We start from the raw sequence: 27,311 nt of genomic DNA on the forward strand, positions 1-27,311 counted from the left end.
GGGACATTAATTCATTGTGAGTGAAGTTGTAAAGTGATCCAACCATTCTGGAGGGCAATCTGGAACTATGCCCAGAGTATTATAAAACTGTACATACCCTTTGACCCAGCAGTGCCACACTGGGTCCTTAGCCCAAGAAAATCATAAAGGAGAGAAAAGGACCCACATGTGCAAAAATGTGTGTAGCTCCTCTTTTTGTAGTAACAATGAATTGAAAGATGAGTAGAAGCCCATCAACTGGGGACTGACTGAACAAAAAGTGGTGTATGAAGGTAATGGAATAGTTTTGCTCTATAAAAATGAAAAAGATGATTTTAGAAAATCCTGGAAAGATTTACACAAATTGGCTTAATGAAATAAGCAGAACCAGGAATATACTATATATAATAAAAGCAAGAATGTGTAATGATCAACTATGAAAGGCTTGCTTCTTCTCTTAGTTCAGTATCAAAAGTTGTTCCAATTGATTGGACAGAAAATACTATCTACATCCAGAATAAAGATCTAAGGAGATTGAATGTAAATCAACACATACTATGTTCACTTCTTTTTTGTGCTTTTTTTCTCTTTCATGGTTTTTCCCTTTTGCTCTGATTTTTCTCTCCCAGTATGAATCATAAATCAATGTATATTAAAATAAATTTTAAAAATTATTTGATCAATTAAAAAAAATTAAGCTATATCATTTAAAGTGGGAGGTACTTAGATGTTTTCTAAGGACCACATAAGAGTCAATTAAACTGAATGATATATTTAGGAAAAAACAAATATTTATAAAAAAAGTACAATAATTGAACATTATTATATGATTCTCTGGATCATATAATAGTCCAAAATATTTTATATCACCTATAATCCAAATATAGTCCAAAATAATTTATATCAGTTAAATGCATGATGGCTTTTACACTTGACTATACATTTCATTTAATATTATAAAAAGGCTGTATGGTACCAATAATTGATAAGAATAGGCTGTAGCCTCCTGTCTGTTTAGCACTGACATAGGAAATATATCTTTTTTCTGCTTTAAATATGAGTTATGCAACAAACATTTGAGAAAAAAAATTCTTAAACTAATATAGTAATGGTTTTTCCATTCTTTCCTATGATATGCAATAAAACACTTCAAAGCTCTAAATACGAATACAAACTAATAAGCCTCAGTTGCATATAGCTTAACAAGCTGCTTTGTCACTTTGAAAAATGGGTAATCTTATACATTTATTTGGATATATCTACTTACAGCAGCTTCCTCCTTATCATGTTCCAATTACTTCTGAATTTCCATCAACTAAGTTAGATGAACTATAAAAACAGCAACTGCTCTTCAACAGAGGTGCAATGCCATTTTCTAACTATTCACATTTGATTTTTAAAGTGAAACACAGCTACCAACTCATTTCCTTTTGTGGTTTAAACTTGATGATTGTTCACCGGAAATACCTAACTCAAGAACTTGTAAGAAAAACATAAAATTGTTGCTCAGTTATAAGCTGAAATATTGAGTGTGAAAAGAATCATTCTCTGTAGTTCAGAATTAGTGAAAAGATAAGGAGAAAAAGGTTGATTTTCACTCTACTCTGTAAGACTCCATGATTTGTAAAGATCTTAATGATTTATAAATAGAGAAAAATAAAACCATCAATTGCAGACCATTTCTTCCCTAATAAATCCTAGTCTGTTCTTAGCAGGCAGTAACTCTAGTAGCTTATCGAACAGTCTCTTCTCTAGAGCATATTACATGGTCACCCAATCCAGCAATAGAATCCTAATTCTGTTTCCAAACAGATTGGTGCCTAGATAAATATCTATGTATGAAAAATAGCTTTAACATATACTATCTGTCTTAACAGTTAACAGTAACACTCCCACATCTATTTTACATAACACCTTTATTCTTAGGAGACGTATTTATTTATATTCATAAGAATGATTCTGTTAACCCTAGAATTGAAGAATATTATTCATCTTTTTCAGAAAGATTTGTTAGAAGCATACAGAAGTTTAATAACTGGTTTTAGATCAGAGTTTCTTATCATTAACAAGACTACAATAATAGCAAACATTTACTAAACATTTGTTGAATGATTTGGGGTTATTTTACTAGAAGGAATAAATAAAGAAAAATAAGTCTATGATATTGTGGGGATCAAATGGGATAACATAAATAAAGTACTTTGCAAACTTAAAGCACTATGAGTAAAGTTTAATGTTATGTTTTGGGTAATAAGATATGATAAATTTGAGTAAATCATAGTAACATGAAAACTTTTTTTTATTAAATAATGTAGACTAAAATAAGCAGAATCAAGATAACTATCCTCAAAATGATTAAAACTATATAAAGTAAATGATCACTAAAATGAAGTTGAAGTTTTTGGTTGCTGGAAAGTCAAATGAATTTCTATACACTAAATAATGAAACATTCATCTTCCCTCAAAGAAGAGAGGCTAGGGAATACTAGTATAGAATAATGCGTATACTACTGGATATGAAGAGAGTAATGAATAGTTTTGCTTAACTGTTTTTCTTTGTTACAAGTAGAGGTTCAATCTAGTCAGGATGGGGAGTGAAGGAAAGTTAAATAACTAGCATATAAAAATAAAAGACTTCAATTTTAAAAATTCCCATACCTGATGACAGAGTTCTTCCCACTGCCTTTGTAGCAACTCTATGCGTTCATTGAGGATAGAGATATCATCAGCATTGATGTATGTTGAGAGAGTATCCTTTAGGAGTGCCAGATGTGCCAAATCATCTGTCCAACCTCCAACTGCATTTTCTAATTCCTGCAAGGGAAAAAAAAATCAGTTTGAAGTTTGTTTTCATATCAACATGAAAGCCCTCATAAAACTCTAATGAGTCATATAAATGATATTTTTACTTTGATCACATTATAATGTTTCCATATTGTGAGAGTGTATTTTTGAAATATAACAATTTAGATGTGAGTTGCTTTCTCCTTCATTGAGTACCTCACTACTCAAACTAGCTCTTCTTCCATGATATTTGAAATCACAACACTTAATTTTTGCCAACCTCATTATTAAACTAATACCTGGTTATTTGACAATTTGGAATTGGGAAAATGAAAGTTTCTGCCCTGAATTTTTGTGATGACAGCTACTTTCACCCATGTCTCCTTTCTTTTCACGTGATCTCATCTCACCCTCGTTCTTCACTTAAACTCTTTCTCTTACAGTTTGGAATAATCTTGATGCCTTTAAAAACACTGATTTCAAGATTTACTTTTCTATTTTTAATCTCTTTTATGTTCCACATATTTTGCATATCCATGCTATGAAAGTCTTTTCTTAACAGTATGAAGACATAAAACATATACTTATGGACATCTATAAATTACAATGAATGAAGTGATGGACTATGAGTTCAAATCTGGCTTTAGTCACTTACTAGCTGTGTTACCCTGAGCAAGTCACTTAACCACTGAACCACAACCTGCTTCAACTTCCTTATCTATAAAACAGGGGAATAATAATATCACTTATTGGGTTACTGTTAAAAACAAGTAGGATAACATTTAAAGTACTTTGCAAACCTTAAAATGCTCTTATAAGTGCTAGTAGCTACTATTATTATATGTAAAACATGCAGATAAATTAAATCGTGCTATTATTATATTTGTAATGTTCTGGTTAGCTTTCTGGAGGTCTTGGGACCACCCTTCATTTAAGTAATCATCATGAGAATAGTCAGGGATAAAGTCCAAAGTCTTTATTGTCTCCTTCACAGCCTGTCTCCTTCAAATGGGGCCCAGCTAGCTTTCTGGAAGCCTTCCAGATTGGGTCTTGATTTCAGTGGAGGAAATACAGAAGGCAGGAGAGCCATCAGTCCAGTATCTATCTTGAAGTCTGTCTCTGGCTGAGTTTATCCCCAGTTTGTATACTCTATTACAATTACATTATTACAATATACTGAGTATAAACCAATCATTACAACACTAGGGAACAATTATTTGTTGTAAGATTAAATAAGTCATACTGAACTAGAGAACTCACATGCTAAATTAGATAACCATTGTCTTACAGATTCCAGTGAGTTAACACCTTGTTGTAGGATTAAATCAATCATACTGAATTCTGGCCTTTTACAATTAATGATAGATAGCTTAATTTTGTTGCAAATGTAATTGTTTAAGCTACTGACAAAATTAATATCACCTGTCTTCTAATGCAGATATTGACAGTGTGCCTATATTGATGTCCCAATGTCTCCACATGGCTCTTATAATGCTTTGACAAATTATGGATGACCCTTTTTTCAATTTACATAGATTTTGCCATCCAACAGTCTTCTGATTTTAGGATTCCAACTAACTGATCACATAAGTAATGTACTTCATATAGGTTTTTGGCTCTTCACAAAGAGTTCAGGATATTTAAAAGAAAACATAAAATTCAGGCAATTCTGCCTAGGGATAAAATTCTAGATAATGTGAATGAATTACATTTTAGTCAAAATCAGTTCTTCAGTTTGTTTTTAAGGATGACAGAAGATTGGACGGGGATATAGAGGGAGGCAGGAGAAACAAGGGCAGCAAAACGTTTCTTTCAACTGTATCTAAATGATAAGGTGGTTACTTTTATTTCTAACACTGATGGAGAATCATGTTTCAGAGCAACAATAGTTGGCTCAGGCACCAAATTCTCCAAGTTACAGTATTACCATTAGATACTTTAGGGAAAGCTAATTTCATCTTGAAAATGAAACTAATGAGACATCTTTCCTTTCTCTCTAGTTCAAAGGCTGAAGAATTACAGAATCACCAAAGTGTAATAAATTACATTATCCTGATTTAAAAAAAAAATCTTCCCATCACTTGAAGATTTTTTTCATTTTCAAGTCAGCAGAATTCCACCTATAGTTATCAGTTATGCATTTAAAGGAGATCATATAATGTCTTTAAATAGCTTTTTTTGAACTTTTTTATACTAAGGAATAATATATGAAAAAGTTTTCAATTGTATTAAAGGATAAAGATGAATTTTTGCTAGATGGAATAATTTTACTAAATTTTTCTAACTAATCAATAGGAGGAATTTGGGATTAATATATACCCTATACACTATGGTGAACATGCTTTTATTAAGCTTTCTTAATAGGTATATAAAAGTTTAGTGTAATAAGCTGTAAAAGCATGTTAGAATTTCAGTTCTCTCTTAACATTTTTAGAATGTAATATCTTAAAACTATTTAAATAAGCCTTTAAGAATGTTTCTATGAATATTGAGAGGTTAAATTTAGCTTACAAATCAGTTAATATCACATGTTTTCATTAAATAATTTAAGTAAAATAAATATTTTAGACTTCAAAAACAGTTATCTGTCTAAACTCTTAGCTATCCTATGCTTCAAATTTCAGTTCCTGGTCAAGAACAGCAATAATATTTATACTGATGCTTAAGGATTGCAATTCTCTTTATAGGATGTCTCATTTGATCCTTAAAACATGGCCAAAAGGTAGGTGCCATTATTATTTCTATTTTCAAGATGAACAAACCGAAGCTAAGAGGTTAGTGAATTACACAGGATCACATAGCATCTGAAGCTACATTTGAACTTAAGTCTTCCTGACTCCAATATTATTCTATTTGCTCCACCAGCTGATTATCTGAATAACAGGGTTTTCAACGTTAAAACACTATGGAACCCATTCATGAAAATCTCTTGCTGTCTGGAGCAAAGAAAAGGGAGACTAGGAAACTGCATTCAATTTGATTTTATAAACATTTACTGAATCTGCTATTTGCAAGACAATATGTCCGGGCTTATTAGAGCTGAATCACATCAATAACTTGCATAAACACAATTTTTTTCCCTAAAAAACATATTTTTAATTTTTTTTTTTTACCACTGACTAGGTGTGTAGAACTACCACTTAACAAGTCACTTCCTACCTCAGTAGTTAGTTTGCCAAATAACAGCATTAGATTAAAAGGAAGTATGAGTTCTTACATTCTATTCTAGGTCCCGAATTGGCATAAAGGAGAGAACATTGGCCCCGGAGACTGGCAGTCAAGAAAGAGTTCAAAACCAACCTCACACATTCATTAACTGTGTGACCCTGGACAAGTCATTTCTCTTCTGGCTTAGTTTCCTCAACTATAAAATGAGGAAAATAATAGCATGTATTTCACAGGATTGCTTTAAGGATCAAATAAGATATATATATATATATATATATATCTTATTTGTATATATACATACATACATACACATACACATACACACAGATAGATAGATAGATAGATAGATAGATAGATAGATAGATAGATAGATAGATAATTAGTTCCTGGAACACAATAGTCACTTAGAGTAAATGAATGTTTTTTTCCTTCCCACTAAGATGTGTATCTACTAATTTAGGAATGACTTCTCAGTGATGTTAACTTCAGGAACACATTATTTAGGAAGTAGACTGTAGTAGCCACTGATTTGTTTCCAAGTACAATTTAAAGTGCTGATTGTAATCTGTTAATGGTTTTAGCCTTAGGAGCTTGAAAATGCCATCTCCCTTTAAAAGCTCTTAATAAATGTACTATACATGAGATCAGCAGTGGAAAAGGTTAGGTTCACAAGACAGAATAGTCAACTATAGCAATCTAGTGTTTGACAAACCCAAAGATTCTAAATTTTGGGATAAGATTTCATTATTTGATAAAAACTGCTGGGATAACTGGAAATTAGTATGGCAGAAATTAGGCAAGGACCCACACTTAACACCACATACCAAGATAAGATCAAAATGGGTCTATGACCTAGGCATAAAGAACGAGATTATAAATAAATTAGAGGAACATAGGATAGTTTATCTCTCAGACTTGTGGAGGAGAAAGAAATTTGTGACCAAAGATGAACTAGAGACCATTACCGATCACAAAATAGAAAATTTTGATTATATCAAATTAAAAAGCCTTTGTACAAACAGAACGAATGCAAACAAGATTAGTAGGGAAGCAACAAACTGGGAAAACATCTTTACAATTAAAGGTTCTGATAAAGGCCTCATTTCCAAAATATATAGAGAACTGACTCAAATTTATAAAAAATCAAGCCATTCTCCAATTGATAAATGGTCAAAGGATATGAACAGACAATTTTCAGATGAAGAAATTGAAACTATTACCACTCACATGAAAGAGTGTTCCAAATCACTATCGATCAGAGAAATGCAAATTAAGACAACTCTGAGATATCACTACACACCTGTCAGATTGGCTAAGATGACAGGAAAAAATAATGATGAATGTTGGAGGGGATGCGGGAAAACGGGGACACTGATGCATTGTTGGTGGAGTTGTGAACGAATCCAGCCATTCTGGAGAGCAATCTGGAATTATGCCCAAAAAGTTATCAAACTGTGCATACCCTTTGATCCAGCAGTGTTTCTATTGGGCTTATACCCCAAAGAGATACTAAAAAAGGGAAAGGGACCTGTATGTGCCAAAATGTTTGTAGCAGCCCTGTTTGTAGTGGCTAGAAACTGGAAAATGAATGGATGCCCATCAATGGGAGAATGGCTTGGTAAATTGTGGTATATGAATGTTATGGAATATTATTTTTCTGTAAGGAATGACCAGCAGGATGAATACAGAGAGGACTGGAGAGACCTACATGGACTGATGCTAAGTGAGATGAGCAGAACCAGGAGATCATTATACACTTCGACAACGATATTGTATGAGGATGTATTCTGATGGAAGTGGATTTCTCTGACAAAGAGACTTAACTGAGTTTCATTGGATAAATGATGGACAGAAACAGCTACACCCAAAGAAGGAATACTGGGAAATGAATGTGAACTATTTGATTTTTGATTTTCTTCCCGAGTTATTTTTACCTTCTGAATCCAATTCTCCCTGTGCAGCGGGAGAACTGTTCGGTTCTGCAAATATGTATTGTATCTAGGATATACTGCAACATATTTAACATATATAGGACTGCTTGCCATCTTGGGGGGGGGAGGAGGGAGGAAGGGGAAAAAACGAAACATAAGTGATTGCAAGGGATAATGTTGTGTAAAAATTATCCTGGCATGGATTCTGTCAATACAAAGTTATTATTAAATAAAATTAAATTAAAAAAATATACATGAGATCAGCTATTAGGTTTCTACAAGTCAGCTAATAGGAACCAGGAAACAGGGTGTATTCCTTAGTAGAATTTCTTGGTTTGGCAGTTCCCTACTTTGTTAATGATTAAGGCTGACTAGATGATACATTTTTTAAACCAGGTTTTCTTATAATAAGAAGTTAGGATTTAGTTATGTTTACAATTCTCCTTTTATGCTCATGTGCTGAGTTTAAATATACAACTGTATGAATGTTTAAGATTCACATTTGTATTCTACAGGCACAGGAGGGGCATAATTTCATCACTTACTTTATTCAGATATTTTTTATTTTCCCTAAAATAATCTCACTTTATGTAACATAATGTAACAGCAACTTGTTTATACCTGTAGGTAAATGTATGGATTTATTTTTATTATTAGAAGCAAGGTGCTTGCTTCAGCTATACCAATATTGCAATTGGGGTTATAAAAGAAAATGAGGATGGCTACTATATAAGACTGGCATGAAATTTTGAGAAGTTTAGGATGTTTTCTCAATGTGGGGGGAGAGAAAGGAAAAGGCATACTCTGGTTGGGAAAAATACAAAGAAGCAAATAATGAAAAAATCCTTTGAATGGGAATCAAAAAAAAATGGGCTGAAATTCAGACTGGTACTTACTATCTATAGGATGCTGGGCAAGTTATTTAACTTCTCTGGGTCCCGGTTTCCTTATTTGTACAATGAAAAAAGTAATGCTTGCACCAGCTAGCTTATGATCTTGTGAGGGAAGTACTTTATAAGCCCTAAAGGAATTCTTAAATATGAGATATTTATTATGCTTTCAATTTCATTATCAAAGGAGAAAGTTTAAAGGTTACCTTGCAACGCATTTGCTCTGCATGTAGTTCATCATGATGATCTGGCAATGGCTGAGCAAGTTTTTTTTTGAATGTTCTCAGTTTCTCCAGGGAATCAGCTATTCCTTTTTCACATTTTTCCCAATCCTAAACAGAAGGCAGAGAAAGCTGCATGAGCCCCCAGTGGGAATAAGAAGTTAAGAAGAATTAAAACAAATGTCTCATAATTCTTCTAAAATTAGTTTGAAAAAAATTCTCTAAAGCTTACTATATTTCTTAAAATTCATATTAAGATTATGAACTAGAGTATTGTGAGAGGATATGCCACTAGAACACAGATGCAGAACAGGACAGATAATTCTGTGTTCAACTCCCAAAATTGAAAAATTTAGATCTCAGACAAAAGTCCATCTTCTGCAGGAAACCTTTTCCAATCTTTTTAAAATTCTAGTGCCTCCCCCTAGAGATTATCTCAAATTTACCACACACATACACATACACACACACATACACACACATGTACACACACACACACATACACACAACATTTATCTTTTTTTGTACATAGTTGCTTGCACGATGTCTTCCCTATTATACAACGAGCTCCTCAGTCTTTCTTTGTATTCCCAGTATTTAGCACAGTTCCTAGAATGGAATAAGTGCTGAATAAATGTTTGCTGCTAAATAACACTGACCTGATATTCAATAAGCTTACACTCTAAGGAGAGGATATATACAAATAAGTATCTATTGGTCTGTCTGTATTCATATATATATATACTCTAGGTATATATAGATGGATAATATATATATTAGTCTAGAATATAGTATATATAGATGGATATACATATAATATACAATATAATTATATATAATGTGTATATATAATATAATATAATAATATACATACTATATGTAATATAGTAATATATTAACATAATATAATAATACACATACTGTAAGTGGAAATTGGTCTCAAAGGGACAAAAACCCAGAAGCCTTACTATATAATTGGAATTTTTCCTACAGGTGGAATTTGAAATGAACTTCAGAGAAAGCCAGGAAAGTTAGTAGGTAGAGGTAAGGAAGGATAATGTTTAAATTTAGGGAATAGCGACTGTCAAAGGCTTAAATCAATCTATCAACAAACATTTATTAAATGCATATTAAATAAGTATACACACAAAAGTAGCAAAAATAAAATCTGCCCTCAAAAGAGTTTACAGATGGTAAAGGTATTACTTATACAAAATCTATAATCTCTCTCTCTCTCTCTCTCTCTCTTTCTCTGTTCTTCCTGTTTCCAAAATGAGGTCTCTGTCTATTAACACTATGGTTTCTCTCCAGTTGTCTTATTCATGTAGTAATAGGAAAATGGCACATTACAAAGGCTCTCTAAAACCTAAAAATTCAAGCTTTTTCTTCCTCTCTAGATGATCAACTCAACTTACTTTCAAAAGGAAGCCAAGTTTTTTCTTCTGTTCTTCAAGGCAGATGCTGGCTGATTTCCATCTCTCCTGGATTTCCATAAGTTCAGCTTGTAGGGCTGCCTCAGCCCCACTGTCAGCAGAAAGTAGTAGCTGCTTGCCAGCCTCCACTGTCAAAATATAGCTCCCTTGTTGTCTGAGAAGAACTTTTTCTTTGACCTGAAAAGATTTTCAATTTTTCACTTTTATTCTTTTATAAGAGGTTCTAAATTCACCATAAGAAAGAAGATTATTTTGTATGGGTAGAACTTCGAATTTTAATGGTAAGGAAATCTGACCAACATGCATGAAATTATTTATGTGAGATCCTTGAATACAGATACCATGTCCCATTTATCCTGTAATTTTTCCATCACTTCCTATACGACATTGTGTAGAACAGCTATTAACATATTTTTGTAGTTGATAGTGAATTGAAATATCTTTCTATTTGGGTGAAAACAAGAAATAGGATAGGAAGAAAGCTGAGGGGTGTCACAAACTATGGCCACTTCTACCTTTTTGTAATATTTAAATAAAACATCTTAATTTTAAGTGGAAAACATAGTCACCATGAGCTTTTCCTGTGTTTATAATCTGGTAATGCCATTCTGAATTGAGGATAATGTCTTGCCATATGAAAATAGTCTAGAGGAAAGGTTATTATTTTAACTGATCATTATCATTATTAGGCTAAACTTTGTACAATCAAGGAACATTTCAATTCAATTCATTCATTACTTAGAAAGCAGATACTTTTTGTCAACCAAGTTGTATACAACCAAAGGAGGCATTAGACATATGCAAATGAGGATGCTGTAAAGAGAATGTGAGAAGACCTAAAGAACTGGATAGTTCTTTACTAGCAGAAATTTAAGAAATCTTTTGTTTTCATTACAATATTGGACAATGGAGAACTATAATTTTCTTGATTCCAAAATCACTCTGGAATACTACAAAAGTAAGGGGAAGAAGGGAAGAGAATAAGAAAGGTAAAGGAGGAAAAACATTTTTAATCTACCTGAACTTCATCAAAGAGGGTCCTAGCTTGCTGTAATGGCATAGGGACACTTCCTAGTCCACTCACAGGTTGATAGGACACTTCAACCAACCACTTAAGAAGTTTCTCAGCCATCTCCCGATAGCGTTGCCACTGTCGAATCTGACTGTCAATGATCCCTCTTCTTTGTTGAGCCCTGCGAATGACTCCTTGCCACTGGTTACTAAGGAGTGTCAATTTCAGATTGAACTCATCCCTATTGAGAAAGAAATCACACTATGAAAAACCATGATCAATACATATGTACTTTTCTAACAAGATAAGAGTTTGCAGACTCAATGAATCTAATAGAGGTCTTTTGTTTTTGTAGTTGTTGTTGAGACAATTGGGATTAAGTAATTTGCCTAGGGTTACACAGCTAGTATGTGTTAAGTTTTTGAAGCTAGAGTTGAATTCAGGTCCTCCTGACTAGGGCCAGTGATCTATCCATTGTACCATCTAGCTGCCCCCTAGCATAGAACTTGAGGGGACATCTAGTCTATCTCTTGATATCAGACAGGATCATTCTTAAATAATTTTAAATGAAAAATTATTTTTAAAAAATAGATTATGATACTCTATAATCTCTTTTAGTTATCTATCTCAAAGTCTGACAAACCAATTTCTCAGCCAACTTTTTTCTATACCTAATGGAAATCTCTCACTCTACATTTCAGATTCATTCCACATTATCTCAGAAAAATAAAAAAAAATATCTTATTATCATTCTTTGCCTAAGAAATCTCAATATTTTCAAAGACATTGTGAAGTTTTCCTTCAGTTTTTCCTTCTTCAGAACTGTAATTCTAATCTTTAGTGATATGAATTTCCTAATGTCACTCAATTAGTGTTATATTGTGACTAACAAAATGAGTTTTTTTTACATGTCTAATTCCAATTTACATATCCTTACCTTTATTTCATTCTGCTCTGATTTTGCCTTCGGGGGGAAAAAAAAACTTTGCTACATCATTAATATTATCTATTTTAAATACATTGTTATTTTATAATTATACAAATATTAATTACATACTATTTTAGAATTATTTTATAATTATCCTTCCCAGAAATATCCTGAACTTTCTTTCATTTAACTTAATTTTTTGGATCAGGGTATTTTCCCCATTACCAAATTCCCTTTGGTTTCTGCTTCTAAAGATAGCATTTTGGCAACAAGTTATATTAATGAGACAGTTTGAATACTTGTGCTTTATTCCACCATATGTTCTTAATGACAGTGTCTTTGGAGGAAAGGAGGAAGGGAGGGTGAGGAAGAAAGGGGGAAGGAGAGGAAGGCAGAGGGAGGAAAAATATCTATATTTTTTATATCTTTTTATAACTGAACACATATTTTAAACTTAATTTCTTTTCCATTTCTCCTTAAAAGCATGTCCAAAATTATCCTCTACTCTAGTTTTTGTTGTTTTCATATTTTAAAAAATAAAAATATCATAATTAACACTAGTACTAGTATAAGAATAGACATAATAACATAATTGTACACAAACTCATCCTCAGAATCTTCAATTCCATTTACTTCCCCAATTTTTAGCTAAATCTATTTAGTCCCTAGGAAAGCTAAGTGGCATAGTTAATACAGCACTAGATCTGAAATCAGAAAGGAACTAGTTCAATCTGGTCTTCAATACTTACTAGCCATGTGACCCTGACAAAATCATTTAAATCTGTTTGCCTCCATTTTCCCAAATGTAAAAAATGAGGTGGATAGAGAAATGCACACCATCCTAGTATCTTTACCAAGAAAACAACTGAACAACAACACTTTTCTCCCTCAACTACCAGCTTTCCAGATAGCTTAAGAAAACTCATCAACTGTTATTGTGTTTGTTTGCTTAATTGTTATTATTTCAACTCTGTTGTGTTCAATTATTTTCCCTAAATATAGAAACACTAAATGAAAACTTGTCATTTGTTGTCAAAATATTTCAATGTATAATATTTAACTATTAGTAAAAGTTATAATAATACTCACAAAAGAAAAATATTCATATGTGTCAACAAAAGCTATAGGCCTATAACAAAACAGAAAGCAGCTAACTATTGTCTATAAGGTCCTTTAGGTCACTTTCATCTCTATTTCATGATCCTATGATCTTATGTATAATTTTAACAATATTCTAATAAATAAGACTATTTGGAAAGTACAAGTAATAATAGAACTGAATCAATTCATCTTTTGCTAATTTGGTCAGATATAAGTTTGCCTGTCCTCATTATTATTATTAAATTATTATTTGGTGAGGCAATTAGAGTTAAGTGACTTTTCCAGAGTTTCCCAGCTAGGAAGTATTAGATATCTGAGGCAGGATTTGAACTTAGTTTCTCCTAACTCTAGGGTTGGTGATCTATCTACTGCATCATCTAGCTGCCCCTTCCTTTTCTATAGAAAAGATACTTTACTATATAAATCAATAAAGCAATCATAATTTCAGTGGTCAATGTTTATATTTCTTAAGAGAATAATAAAAAAGTATTTCAGAAATATGTATTAAATAACATATGTAAAACTCATTCTATCTATTCACTAAATCACACTGCTTAAGGATCAGTAATACATTGGTGATCTAGTTTTAAATGGGCAGCTATATAAGTACAATGGCCAGAGTGCTAGGCCTGGAGTCAGGAAGATAAGTTCAAATCCAACCTCAGATACAGACATTATTCTCTTAAGAAGTATAAAAAATTGACCTCAGAAATCACATTTGCTCTGTTGATTTATGTGGCATCTTCTCTATAGTCATAGGACTCTGGGAAAATCACTTAGCCTTCTTTGCCTCATTTTCCTCTTCTGTAAAATGATCTGGAAATGAAACAGCAACCCATTCCTGTACCTTTGCCAAGAAAACTCCAAATGTGGTCATGTAGAATTGGACACAACTGAAAACAACTAATCACCAACACAAAATTTTCAAACATTCTATACATTAGTATAAAATATCATGTTTTATAATCTGAGCATTTCAATAATTAAATTGTTTTCCATATATTTTAAATAAATAAGGCTTTACTATAGTTCATTAATCAATTTATCATTTTATTATTTAATAATTTTTCAGTCAAGTCTGACTCTTTAGGACACCTTTTGGCATTTTCTTGGCAAATATATTGGAGTACTTTGCCATTTCCGTTTCCAGATCATTTAGCAAATTAGAATACTGAGGCAAACAGGGTTAAGTGATTTGTTCAGAGTCATATAGCTAGTTAAGGGTCTGAGGCCAGATTTGAACTCAGGAAGCTGATTCTAGGCCCAGTACTCTATCTACTAGGACAGTAGCTGACCACAATTTATTAAATCAACACACTCATTACATATCTTATAAGTTCAATAGGTTTCATTAGTTGTGGGGAAGCTGCTAAGTTTAGCTAAAACAATTACTGACTTCAAGAAATACACAGGCAAATAAGGCACAAATATAGTTTAAAAACATTAATTCAATCAAAGAAATATGCCTATTGTGCACAAAGCACTTTGCTGGATGCTGAAGCATAGAACATGAAAACCAGTTCTTAGTCCCAAAGAGTTTAAATTCTACTGGAAGGTTACATTTAGTCCATAGTTAAGTAAAAGAAAGGTTATTTTGAGGAGAAATCAATATCAACCATGTGGGAGCAGCAAAGTCTGTTCAGAGTGTGCAGTACATGAACAGAAAAAAGAGTCTAAAAAAGACTAAGAGGAAAAAGATTCCATGATGGAATCCATTGAAGGTATAAGGACACTTGGTGGAGAGGTATGGAAGAGAAGAATAGAATATTGAGAGTGTAGGACAGTAAATAGGGAGCAGATAAAAAGCATCCTAAGAAGATAGCTTTGAATCAGATGATAAAACATTTTAAAAGCCAGGCTGATTACTTTATATTTTATCCAGAATGAAAAAGAGTTTTTTGTTTCTTTTAATGACATAGGTCTTTCTTTTAGGAAGATTATCTTAGAAATTGTGTATAGAATCAATTGGAAAGGGGGACAGAGTGAAGACAGGGCACCATTTAAGAGGCTATCATCCATGAAAGAAGCAGTGAGGTTCTAAGTCAGGAGAATGGTTATGTAAATAGAGAAAAGGGTATGAATGCATGCAAGACAAGAAGTATAACCAAACAGACATACAATCATGAAATATGGGATGGAAAGGAGGGTGAATAAGGAATAATTATGAGGTTAAGAATTTATGGAAGAAAAGAAGAAAGTAAAGGAGGGAAAGAAGGAAAAAGAGGGAAGGAAAGGAGAGAAAGAAGTGAGAGAGTGAAAGAGAAAATATTTATTACATGTCTTATGTATCGAAGAGTGTGCTTTTTATAAATGTCATTTTATTGGAGTTTCACAACAGCCCTGAGAGATAAAAGCTACCACTATCCTCATTTTATAGCTGAGGAAACTGAGGCAGGTACAGGTCAAGTGACTTGACCACGATCACACAACTAGTAAGTGTTTGAAATACTGATCTAAACTCACCTTCCTACCTCCCATCCCAATCCACTAGTGAGGATACTAGTGCCAAGAACAGTGAGTGAATTGGAATTGTCAGCTAAGAAACCATGTGTTAGAATATAAGTTCATTGATCATGAGACTGTTTCTTGTTTGTCTTTTAATGAGCAGTGTCTAGCATACTTTCCAGCACACAGTGAGCACTTAATTAATGCTTATGGAGTGATTGTAAAGCTATAATTCAGAAGGTCTTTAGATACCAGAGGATATCAGAAAAGCATATGAATTAAACTTTAAATGACCACAGAATTTGTTTCTTTATTCGATGGGTCTGTCTAGACTAGAAGTACATTAGCATTGGATGGATCCCATTGTTAATGCTATAGAAAGCCTTGAAAAGAAGGTCATAGATTTGAAACTGAAAGGAAAGATAACTATCAAATTTTCATTATACATATGAGAAAACTGAGGTCCAAAGAGTTTGAACAATTTCACCAAGTAATAAATGGCAAAACCAGAACCAAATTGTTTTGAACCCAGATTTCCTTTTAGTGGTCTGCCTCTCCAGATAGAAATTCAACAGGTTAAGTAGAGGAAGAATATTAGGAAAGATTGGGAATAGGGTGGGGATGGTTTAGAAGGCAGGAACAGAGAACAGATAAAGAATGATATTTGGGAGATAAATGATGCATGCATTCAGTGAATAGAAACTGTTGTGGGTAGGGAATGATAATATAAGACAAGTCTAGAAAAATAAAATAGTATGAGATTATAAATCTTGAATTCATTCAGGATGAAACAGGGAGCTGTTGTTTATTTCTCATTAGGTGAATGAGTAACATTTTCTTTGCAGAAGAAAAAATTATTCTGACAGTAGTACAAACTTCATAATGATGGGAAAGAGAATGAAGGCAGAAAAATCTAGGAGAAAAGCATAACATCTTATGTTATATTATGTTAATTCACTGACAACTTTCCTTACAAGTACTCAAAATCCTACCTGTCATCCACTTGACCTTGTTCTAGAAGGTGCTGCCCATCAATAATGATTGAATGCAAAATCTGTTGACGACTGAACATCTCTGCTTGAAACAACTGTCACAAAAATAAACATATAAAAATGAGAGTAATGGGAAAAATATACTTCAGAATCTTTAACTTGATAATTTCCACTGGAAAAATCCAAATCCACCATAATTTTTCAGACATATATTTTTGTTTAATTCATGGTAATTGATAAAGTATAAAAGAAGATAATTGATAATACATGCATTTGGAAATGCTGAAGTTTTAGATAAGGAAAGTCATGAGAATTATTTCTAGCTGAAAAAATCATATCCTTGAGTTTCAGTAAAAATTAAATCTATTTTAAATAAAATCACTATATGTGAAATATGAAAATCACATATATGAAAAATGGAAGTTTTGGTTATAAGTTTGAAAACAAAGCTCTTTTAATATCATACAAATTTGCAACATTTTCTATAGTTTTTGTGTCTAAGATCCACATAAAAGAAAATATTAGATGTTCAAATTCTTCGACCAAATAGTAGAAGATAATGATATAACACCAATATAGAAATGTGTGTATATGTATACACACATCTCTAAGAATAATATTGTCTCTCTCTTTCTCTCTCAATCTCTCTCCTTCCCTTCCACCTTCCCTTTCTTTTTCTCTCTCTCTCCCTCCCTCCCTCTCCTTTCCTCCTTCTATTCCTCCCTCTCTCTCCCTTTCCTTCTCTCTCTCTCCCTCCCCTCTTTCTCTCTCTCTTTTTAATCTACAATTAATCAATAATTGTTTACCTCTTTTGTGCCTTGGTTTTTTCAATTGTAAAGTAAAGGAGCTCAAAATCATCTTTAATGACACATCTAACTCTAATATTTTATTTATTTAATTAGCTTTATTAAATAATCCACAAATTGGCCAATATGTTATGTGTTGGAATCCTTACTAACTGCTAACTAATTAGAGTTGATCTAGTCTTACAAGAAGATGTTTTGGGCAGAACCTGAAACAAGGTACTAAGTAGAACTAATTAATGCAAGGCTTGTGTTCACACCTTTATCATTGGAGTTCAATGAGTTCACACCTCCCGTGAAGGTCTTTGGGCCAGAGAGCACTATGGGAGAAAACCCACAATCCCTCTCTTGAGCATAAATAGAGCTTCAATGGGCCAGTCGAAGGAGTTCTTCAGAGTGAAGAAGCTACAAGTCGGGATTTCAGCAGAATTATGCCAGAAGCCCTCTCTTCAAGGCAAGACAGATTCAACTTGGTACTGGCTCTGGAGGCTGAAGAAAGCAGAGGCAGAAGCAAAGGACAAAGCGGCAAGAGCTCTTGGAACCAAGCAGAGAGATAGGCCTCTAAGCTAACCGGGCTATATTGGAGATAATAAAAGATCTGAACTTCCATCACCTGGCTGTGTTTTGAGAAGAAAAAGCTCACCACATTTTGGCGCCCGAACAGGGACAGATTCAGATCCATCTGAACTAGATCACAACATTTTGGCGCCCGAACAGGGACAGATTCAGATCCATCTGAACTAGATCACAACATTTTGGCGCCCTGAACGTGGGACTGACAGACCCCTCAGTGGATTTTAGTGGAAAAGCTACGATCCTGATTCCAGTGGAAAAGCCTCTGATCCTGATCCAGTGGAAAAGACTCTTCAACCCAGAAATTAGGGTGAGTGCAACAAAGAAATTTTGTTAAAAGAGTTAAAGTAGAATTTCATCTAAGATGGGACAGATATTTAGAAAACAGCCTGTTTCTGTTCAAGGAAAATGTTTAGAGAGCATTGTCAAAATTATGGAAAGCCAAGGTTTAATTATAAGTTTACAGCAAATCACTGAATTTTTACAAACTGTAAAGGACATATGTCCTTGTTTCTCTCTTGATAAGGAATTAGATCTAAATGAATGGAAATTGGTTGGAGAGGATCTTTGTCAATTCTATGATAAAAATGGGCCTAACTCAATAATTAATACATATAATGTAATACAAATGGCTATAAGAAGTTATTTAAGTGATAGAATGATGAAAAGGAAAGTACAGGAGGAAGAAGTGCCAACTTTACTAGGTGAAAAGGAGGACGAATCAGATGAGAATGGAGTTAATTACAATTCTGAGTATGATACTTCACAGCAGGAGGAATTAGGTGATTCCACATCTCATGACCCGCCCCCCGCAATTAACCCTTCATGGGTGGAACAAGGGGGAGGGAGAGAGACAGAAACACAGTCAGCTTCTCCTGTAAAGCAGAATTTGACAAGATTAGAAAAAGCATTAATTAAAGCAAAAAATGAAGGAGAAGATATATCTGATTTTATGAATGCATATCCTGTGATTGAAGAGCTCAACTCCTCAGGTCAAAAAGAGAGAAAATACACTCCTTTTATTTTGGGAAAAATTAAAGATTTGAAAAAGGGTTGCACTCTTTATGGGGCTACATCATCTTATGTGAAGGTGTTACTGGATAATTTGTCTTATGAAATCTTAACCCCGAATGACTGGAAATCCATCACTAAAACATGTCTTGAACTGGGACAAAATTTATTGTGGCTTTCAGAGTTTCATGAATTATGTAGGATTCAAGCCCAATGCAATAGGCAAACAGGAGCTATTGTACAAGTTGCTTTTGACCAACTAGCTGGTGAAGGTCAGTATGCAGAGAGTTCAGAACAAATTTATTATCCCATAACAGTGTATGAGCAAATTTCTAAGGCTGCAATAAAAGCTTGGAATTCTCTCCCTGGACAGAAAGATGGAAATAATGCTTTCACAAAAATAGAGCAAGGTCCCAATGAACCTTTTGCAGATTTTGTGGGACGTTTACAAACAGCTGTAATAAGAACCATTGGAGACAATGCAGCAACAGAAATAATGACTAGACATTTGGCTAAGGAAAATGCCAATGAGGTTTGCAAAAGAATTATATGGGGGCTAGACAAAGATGCTCCTTTGGAGGAGATCATTAGACGCTGTACCACAGTGGGCACAAATGCTTATTATGCCCAGACTATGATGAACATGGAAAGACAAGGTCCTTCTTGGCAGAGGAATTCTAGAGAAACTCGTCGATGTTTTCATTGTGGAAAAATTGGACATCTAAGAGCCCAATGTAGATACAGAGATACAATGAGAAGACAGGGTGAGAGAAAACCCAAAACCCCATGTCCAAAATGTAACCGAGGCTTTCATTGGGCCTCTAAATGTATATTGACCCAGAGGAAGGAGAGGCAAGGCCCAGCTCCAAAGTATCAATCAAAGGACAGGTGGGGCATGATAGCAGCTGAGGTTACACCCAGAGAGACTTTAGAAATTCAGGATTCTGATGTCATCAACCAACAGAAAAGCAATCAGGATTACAGTTGGGAAGAATACAGGCCTTTTAAGACAACAAGACAATATCCAATGCAAACAACTCCAATGTAATTACCAGATGATGAGGAGAAGTCCCAAATTTGGTAAATAGAAGGGAATTAGATTAACTGCTTGGGGAAGAGGATCTGCTTATATTTCCACAGATGGAGAAAGAATCAGATGGCTGACTATGAGACTATTAAAAAGACTTTTAAAAGCTTCAGGAATCATTGGATTTCCTAACACAAGATGAAACTGTTTTAGTTCTTGAAAAACCAGCAAGAATCATTGGGTTCCCTGAGATGAAAAAATTGTTGATGAGATCTTTTGCAGTACTTCAGAGCTTACAAGAATTATTAGATTCCTGGCACATGAACTAATGGACAATGGATTGCTTATGGACTATTTCTAGGACTTATGGACATGTGTAAATTTTCAGGTTGATTCTTGTTATTTGTTACATTACTATTAGCCTGTGTTATATTGCTATGTCCTTATGTAAATTATGTATAATGCCTCCCATATTGATGGATTTATGTATACCCTGTATATCATATTGATGGATTTATGTGTACCCCTTCAGAAACCCACTAATCTGATTAGATTTCCTATTTCCTTTGGTGTTTTCATCTAACAAAAGAAAGGGGGAGATGTTGGAATCCTTACTAACTGCTAACTAATTAGAGTTGATCTAGTCTTACAAGAAGATGTTTTGGGCAGAACCTGAAACAAGGTACTAAGTAGAACTAATTAATGCAAGGCTTGTGTTCACACCTTTATCATTGGAGTTCAATGAGTTCACACCTCCCTTGAAGGTCTTTGGGCCAGAGAGCACTATGGGAGAAAACCCACAATCCCTCTCTTGAGCATAAATAGAGCTTCAATGGGCCAGTCGAAGGAGTTCTTCAGAGTGAAGAAGCTACAAGTCGGGATTTCAGCAGAATTATGCCAGAAGCCCTCTCTTCAAGGCAAGACAGATTCAACTTGGTACTGGCTCTGGAGGCTGAAGAAAGCAGAGGCAGAAGCAAAGAACAAAGCGGCAAGAGCTCTTGGAACCAAGCAGAGAGATAGGCCTCTAAGCTAACTGGGCTATCTTGGAGATAATAAAAGATCTGAACTTCCATCACCTGACTGTGTTTTGAGAAGAAAAAGCTCACCACATTTTGGCGCCCGAACAGGGACAGATTCAGATCCATCTGAACTAGATCACAACAGTTATGGATTAGGGAAAGTGAAAAGAATAAGCATTTATGTATATTCCAGGCACTATGTTAAGTGATGTTACAAGTATTAACTCATTTGATCCTCACAAACTCCTAAAAATGGAGATACTATTATTATCCTCATTTTATAATTTGAGAAACTAAGGCAAACAGAGTTTTTATGACTCTCCCAGAGTCACAAAGTGAGTAAGTGTCTAAGTCAGTATTTGAACTCATAGCTTACTGACAAGCCCAGTGTTCTATTCATTAGTTCACCAGCTACTTCAAGTATAGGAATTCTTACAAACAATTCCCATTATTATCTATAATCCTTTGCTAAAGTTCTATCTCACATACTAATCTTGGTTTTTAAAAGTGTTTAAGCTCTGGCATTTCTGACCAAGAAGAATAGTTGATCTGGTGCCATATTATCTTTTGAAAGTTAGACTGGTTAAAGTTTGGAGGGATTTATTGCCAGAAGGTTGATAACTTGATAATAGTCATGTTGTTATTGTTTGTGGTGGTGCTGGTAGTAACAATAAAAGAAAATCATAGATTGTTTATATTGGACTATAATTCATATCAGTCAAAGTACACACATCATTGAATGTCATAAGATCCTGAAATATTGAAATATATATTATATCATATATGTACAGTCAGCTGAAGAGGCAGGGTCTGATAGATATTTTATTAATTAAAATATAAAAATAAGCTTAGGAAAAGGGGCTAGGATATTAAAATAAGCAGTAATTATTAGATTTTTCAATATTGTTCTTCAAGTGAAATACCTCTTGTGTTATACTAGATTTACATAGCCTTTTTAAACAGTTCAAATTTCTTCAAAATTCTAATTTTAATTTAATTCTAACCATTACCTACCTCATGTAACCTCTGCTGCTCTAAAAGATGTTGATAATTGCCTGAAATCTCTACAGCCAACTTTTGTTCTGTCTGAACAAGGAATTCCATCCATGTCTCACATTTTTCCAAGAAGGTTTGATGTTGCAAAAGGAATGATTGTAACTTACTGAAAAAATAAAGGGTAAGAAATAAAAAAAAATGTTAAAAAATAAGGTCAGAAAATATATTTTATCAAAATAAAGTCTTTAAATTTCTCTGTCATTACCAATAATAAGATTATTATCATGTTTGTAATGTCATATACATTTTATGCTATCCTCTACTAATATATATAGTCTAAAATCATAAATTTGTATATATTAGGCAAATGAAAATGCACTAAATTTTTAATTCACCATTTTAATATGATCTTAATTTTTAAAAGGATATCAATATTTAATACTCTAATTCTAATGTTCCACATTGTCTTACAAATTACAGCACGATTATATAAAAAAGAAATTTTATATATCTTCATAACTTAAAAAAAAATGCAACTTTACTTGATTTCAAATTTCTGAGCTTTTGTACCTGAATCTTTCTGTAGTCTGAGAAGAGATTAAAGACCAGTGTCTATTCAAATTTTGCATCCTTTTGATTTCCTTATCATTTAGTGGTAACCTATAGCCCAGCTCATTTAGACGATCCAAATCTGGAGCCATGCTGCTGAATTTTAACATCTGTCCCTGAAATAAAACAGCAATGAATCTACTTAGCACCATGGACAGTGAAGTTGAAATAGCGAGAGTAGTAGCAGTCTAAGTATACAATTAGTACTTTATTACTAGATGTATGGATTAATCATCCCCCTCATTCTTTGCCTGTGCAAACCTTTTGCCAAATTTTAGACCACACGATAACAGCATTTCAGGAGTATAGGGGAAAGATAAGACAGTAAAGATATATTGATTTGCAAAAAAAAAAATCATAAATGTCAGGTTAAAGATGAAAATGAACTAATGATTAAAGATTGTTTTTGCAGATTCAGACAATTTATACATGGCAATATTGACTTCATCATTTCAATATACCTTTGCTAGATGAGAAATAGCTCCACTGACTAGCAGAATAAATGTCATATCTTATTTAAGAATTTCTTTTTAATTGAAATTTTGTTACTTCTTTTCCAACATGTAGAGGAAAGATGAAGCTATTAATTTTTGGAGTTTTGCTGTCATCTTTAAGTGATATGTTTTCTCATTTGTGAAATTGCTCAAGAGCATAGGCAGTAGATGGCATAAGGATCTAGGATCCGCTAGGAAGGGAGTTGAGAGCAAGGGAGGATGATTTCTTCTTGATGGTGGGAGCAGAGATCTCTCCAGGTCTTCATTACTGGGAAATCTCATCATCTTGTAAGACTGAATCAACCTTGCTGTCTCTCTGATTAGAGGGTAAAACCCTAAACATCTATATTTAAGGAGAGGGATAGGGCTAAGAGAACAGTGAATTGGCATAGTGATAAAATGCTGGGTCTAAAGTCAGGAAGACTCATATTGAGTTTGAATCCTGCCTTAGACATTTATTAGTGGGTGTGACCCTGAGCAAGCCGCTTAATCTTGTCTGTCTCATTTTCTTCATGTGTGAAATGACCCGGAGAAGAAAATAGAAAACCACTCAAGTGTCTATGCCAAGAAAACCTCAAATGGGGATCACAAAAAGTTGGCAAAGCTAGCATTTCTAATACAATATTGAATAGTAATGGTGATAGTGGGCAACCTTGTTTCACTCCTGATCTTATTGGGAATGGTTCCATTTTATCCCCATTACATATGATGCTTACTGATGGTTTTAAATAGATGCTATTGATTGTTTTAAAGAAAAATTCAGTTATTCCTGTACTCTCAAGTGTTTTTTAATAGGAATGGATATTGGATTTTATCAAATGCTTTTTCTGCATCTATTGAGATGATCATATGATTTTTGTTAATTTGGTTATTGATACGGTCAATTATACTAATAGTTTTCCTAATACTGAACCAGCCCTGCATTCCTGGTATAAATCCTACTTGATCATGTGATCACAAAAAGTTGGACACATCTGAAAAAAATGACTGAACAACAAAAACAACCACTCAAGGCTTAATATCGCAGATATTTCCTTATTTCCCTTCTTTTGTACTTATTTTGGACCTCTTTTTTTGATCTGGTAGCACATTTTTTTTTTTTTTTAATTTTTTGCCTTCTCCTTCATGTCCTTGGGCCAAGTCTTCTCCTTTTCAGCTTTCATCTGTATGCTGTCTTATCTCACAAGATTTCAAGTCCTTTGTGGGCAGATACTGTCTTTCTTTTTCTAGCAAGTACTTTAAATATAGTAGGTGCTTAATACATATTTATTGCTTTTTTTTAACTTCAGATCTGTTATGAGTTCAAATGTTGGAATTCTTGTTCTTCTCAGAACACAGCCGGTTTAGCTTAGGGCCCTCCGAGTATCTCCAAATCCAAAGGTTCTGTCCTTCAGCCTCTGCCTCTGCTTTCTTCAGCCTCCAAGCAACACAGAGATGGAATGTCTCTCTTGTCTCCTTCTGGGGAGCCCAGCCACCAACTACAGTGGTGTGAGATGAAGATGAATCTGGTTGTCCACTGAACTCTCCACTTGTAGCTTTATCCTCTGAAAACTCTTCGTCTGCCACCAGCCAGCCAAGAGGAAAAAATGTATTCTGGAATGGCTGTCTCGCATTATATGTGAGTCTTCTGAGAGAATGGGATTATGGGTTTTCTCCCATAGTGCTCTCTGGCCCAAAGAGCTTTAAGGGAGGTGTGGACTCCCTTGAAGTTAGAAAGTGTACTTTGTGAAGCTGGCATACTTGTGGACTCCAATGAGTAAAGGTGTGAACACAAGCCTTGTATTAATTAGTTCTACTTAGTACCTTGTTTCAGATTCTGGCCAAAATCTTCTTGTAAGATTAGATCAACTCTAATTAGTTAGCAGTTAGTAAGGATTCCAACATAGATCCACACTCTTCCCCCCAACCCTGCAAAGTAGATTCAGCAAGATGGTATTTGTTTAAGAATTACTATTTGTCCAGCTACTATATGCTAAGATTCTTTGGTCCTTATTCTTTATTCTATTTCTGCATTCTTCAGACACTCATTCACTGACATTTGACTTTTTCATGTGCCATAAGGAATACTGGACCTTTCCATCCACTCAGGTGAGGCACTCTGAGGACTTCCAAACAATTATATCTGTTCAGTATCTGAATTCTTATATGTGTTCCCACCTGTAATTAGGGTACTAGTTTCTTTAAAAATTTTTTTCTTAATTTGTGGAATAAAACAAAGATTTTCATAGCATGGTGCAATAAAAATATGATTGCATGTGAAACTGAAAATCTACTATGTACAATTTGCTAATGCTTTTGAATTTGTGACAAAATTATCATGGAAATGTTTTCTTCCCTTCCCCCTACTCAGTCCTAAAAATAGCTACCATTAGACACAAACAGGCATATATGTAAAATTATTGTATATGTACTTCTATTTAACAATTTCTTCTTCATGATGAAGATAGCATCACTCTTCATATGTCCTGGATAGTACATTTGGATATTTATAATAGTCAAAATAACTTATTCATATACTACCAGTTTCTTAAGAGAAGGCACTATCTTACTTTTCTATTTAGATCTCAATGATTAGCATATAGTAATTAATGAAAAATGCTTTCTCATTCACTTATTCATGATAATATAATTTGTCTTATGATATAGAAGAATAGGAATGACTTTCCTAATACTTACTTTCAGTTCTTCCATCCTGTCCTGAATTGTTGAGAGGTCAGATGAATTATTGGGGTCCTGTCCTTTTAGTACTTCTTCTGCTTCTAAAATCCAAACCTCCAGACCTTCTAAACTCCTGGAAAATGTTTCATAATCAAGAACTCCAGCCTTTTGGGGAAAAAAGATTGAGGATTTTATAAAAAATATATATATATAGATATAGTTTATTAATTTGCTTAAGCGACTGCTTTTTTCTCATTTGATTTCATTTTCCCATTTTACCAAAGCATTTCCTAAGAGTCCTGCTGTACAAAGCAGAATTGAAGTAGCTCAGAAGAAGCATGTGATATGCAAAGTTAGAGAATCTGCCCCCAAAATTTACAAGTACTATTTGTAACCAAATTGTGGCATAGCATTCTGAGCTTGAATTCGTCTGATTAGGGAAAGTCAGACACACTATTATTTGATTCTAAGGTGATATCATTTTAGTTATCCTGAAGGACAAAGGACCAATCAACCAATTCAAGCTTGGGTAGATCCCTTATTGTCTAGCTAGTCCAAGACTAGGAGTCATTTGAGCAGAGATAATTTGTCTATGGAAGAGTCACTCTCAGTCCCATTGATCAGATACTGAATCAAAAGGTAGATAAACTATGAGCCCCTTTGCCATGTCTTTGTTCTGAGAAAGATGATTTGATGGCCTGATTGATAAAATTGTTAAATTACACAGAAAAAAAAAATAAAAGTCCTGCCCATTAACTTTTAAGTTTGAATATGCCTTATCTTGTTTGCTAATTCTAAAAATATATAATAACTTTTATCTAGCATTAACTCTATACATTTTCTAAATGTCTCTTTTTTCCCCCAGTATATTACCATCTCTCCAGTCACCCAAGTTCACAGCTTACATGTCATCCTTAACATTTCATTTTTACCTTTCTCAAATATCCAATCAGCTACCAAATCTTGTTATTTCTATCTCTATATATCTCATCTTTCTCCTCTCTATTCTGACTTGGACTATTTCCATAGCCTCCTAATTGGTCTCCCTGACTCGTCTCCCCTTTCATCAATCCCTCCCTTCAACCCTTTGGGCACCAAAGTGATTTTGCTGAGTTGTAAGTCAGACCCTCTCAGCTCTCATCTGTACTAAATCAACTCCAATAGCTCCAAATTATTAATAGGCTCAACCATAAACACCCCTTTTTGGTATTTAAAATTTTTCATAGTGACCCCATTT

The 27,311-nt window shown here is 33.8% G+C and overlaps 1 protein-coding gene across 4 annotated transcripts in view; it reads right to left on the reverse strand.

The window, feature by feature from the left end:
* Nucleotides 1-27,311, reverse strand: part of SYNE1 (spectrin repeat containing nuclear envelope protein 1) — a 593,997-nt gene that overhangs the window by 64,113 nt on the left and 502,573 nt on the right. For all 4 annotated transcript variants that reach the window (XM_051997964.1, XM_051997961.1, XM_051997963.1 and 1 more), the window contains 8 exons: nt 26,093-26,239; nt 22,884-23,038; nt 22,332-22,479; nt 16,885-16,979; nt 11,425-11,659; nt 10,389-10,583; nt 8,959-9,084; nt 2,638-2,793 (listed from right to left, as the gene is read on the reverse strand). In XM_051997964.1, coding sequence (XP_051853924.1) covers nt 2,638-2,793; nt 8,959-9,084; nt 10,389-10,583; nt 11,425-11,659; nt 16,885-16,979; nt 22,332-22,479; nt 22,884-23,038; nt 26,093-26,239 — 1,257 coding nt within the window. The remainder of the gene's footprint in view (nt 1-2,637; nt 2,794-8,958; nt 9,085-10,388; nt 10,584-11,424; nt 11,660-16,884; nt 16,980-22,331; nt 22,480-22,883; nt 23,039-26,092; nt 26,240-27,311) is intronic.

The sequence above is a fragment of the Antechinus flavipes genome, chromosome 4 (genome assembly GCF_016432865.1).
Source record: "Antechinus flavipes isolate AdamAnt ecotype Samford, QLD, Australia chromosome 4, AdamAnt_v2, whole genome shotgun sequence".
In the NCBI taxonomy this organism is placed as follows: domain Eukaryota; kingdom Metazoa; phylum Chordata; class Mammalia; order Dasyuromorphia; family Dasyuridae; genus Antechinus; species Antechinus flavipes.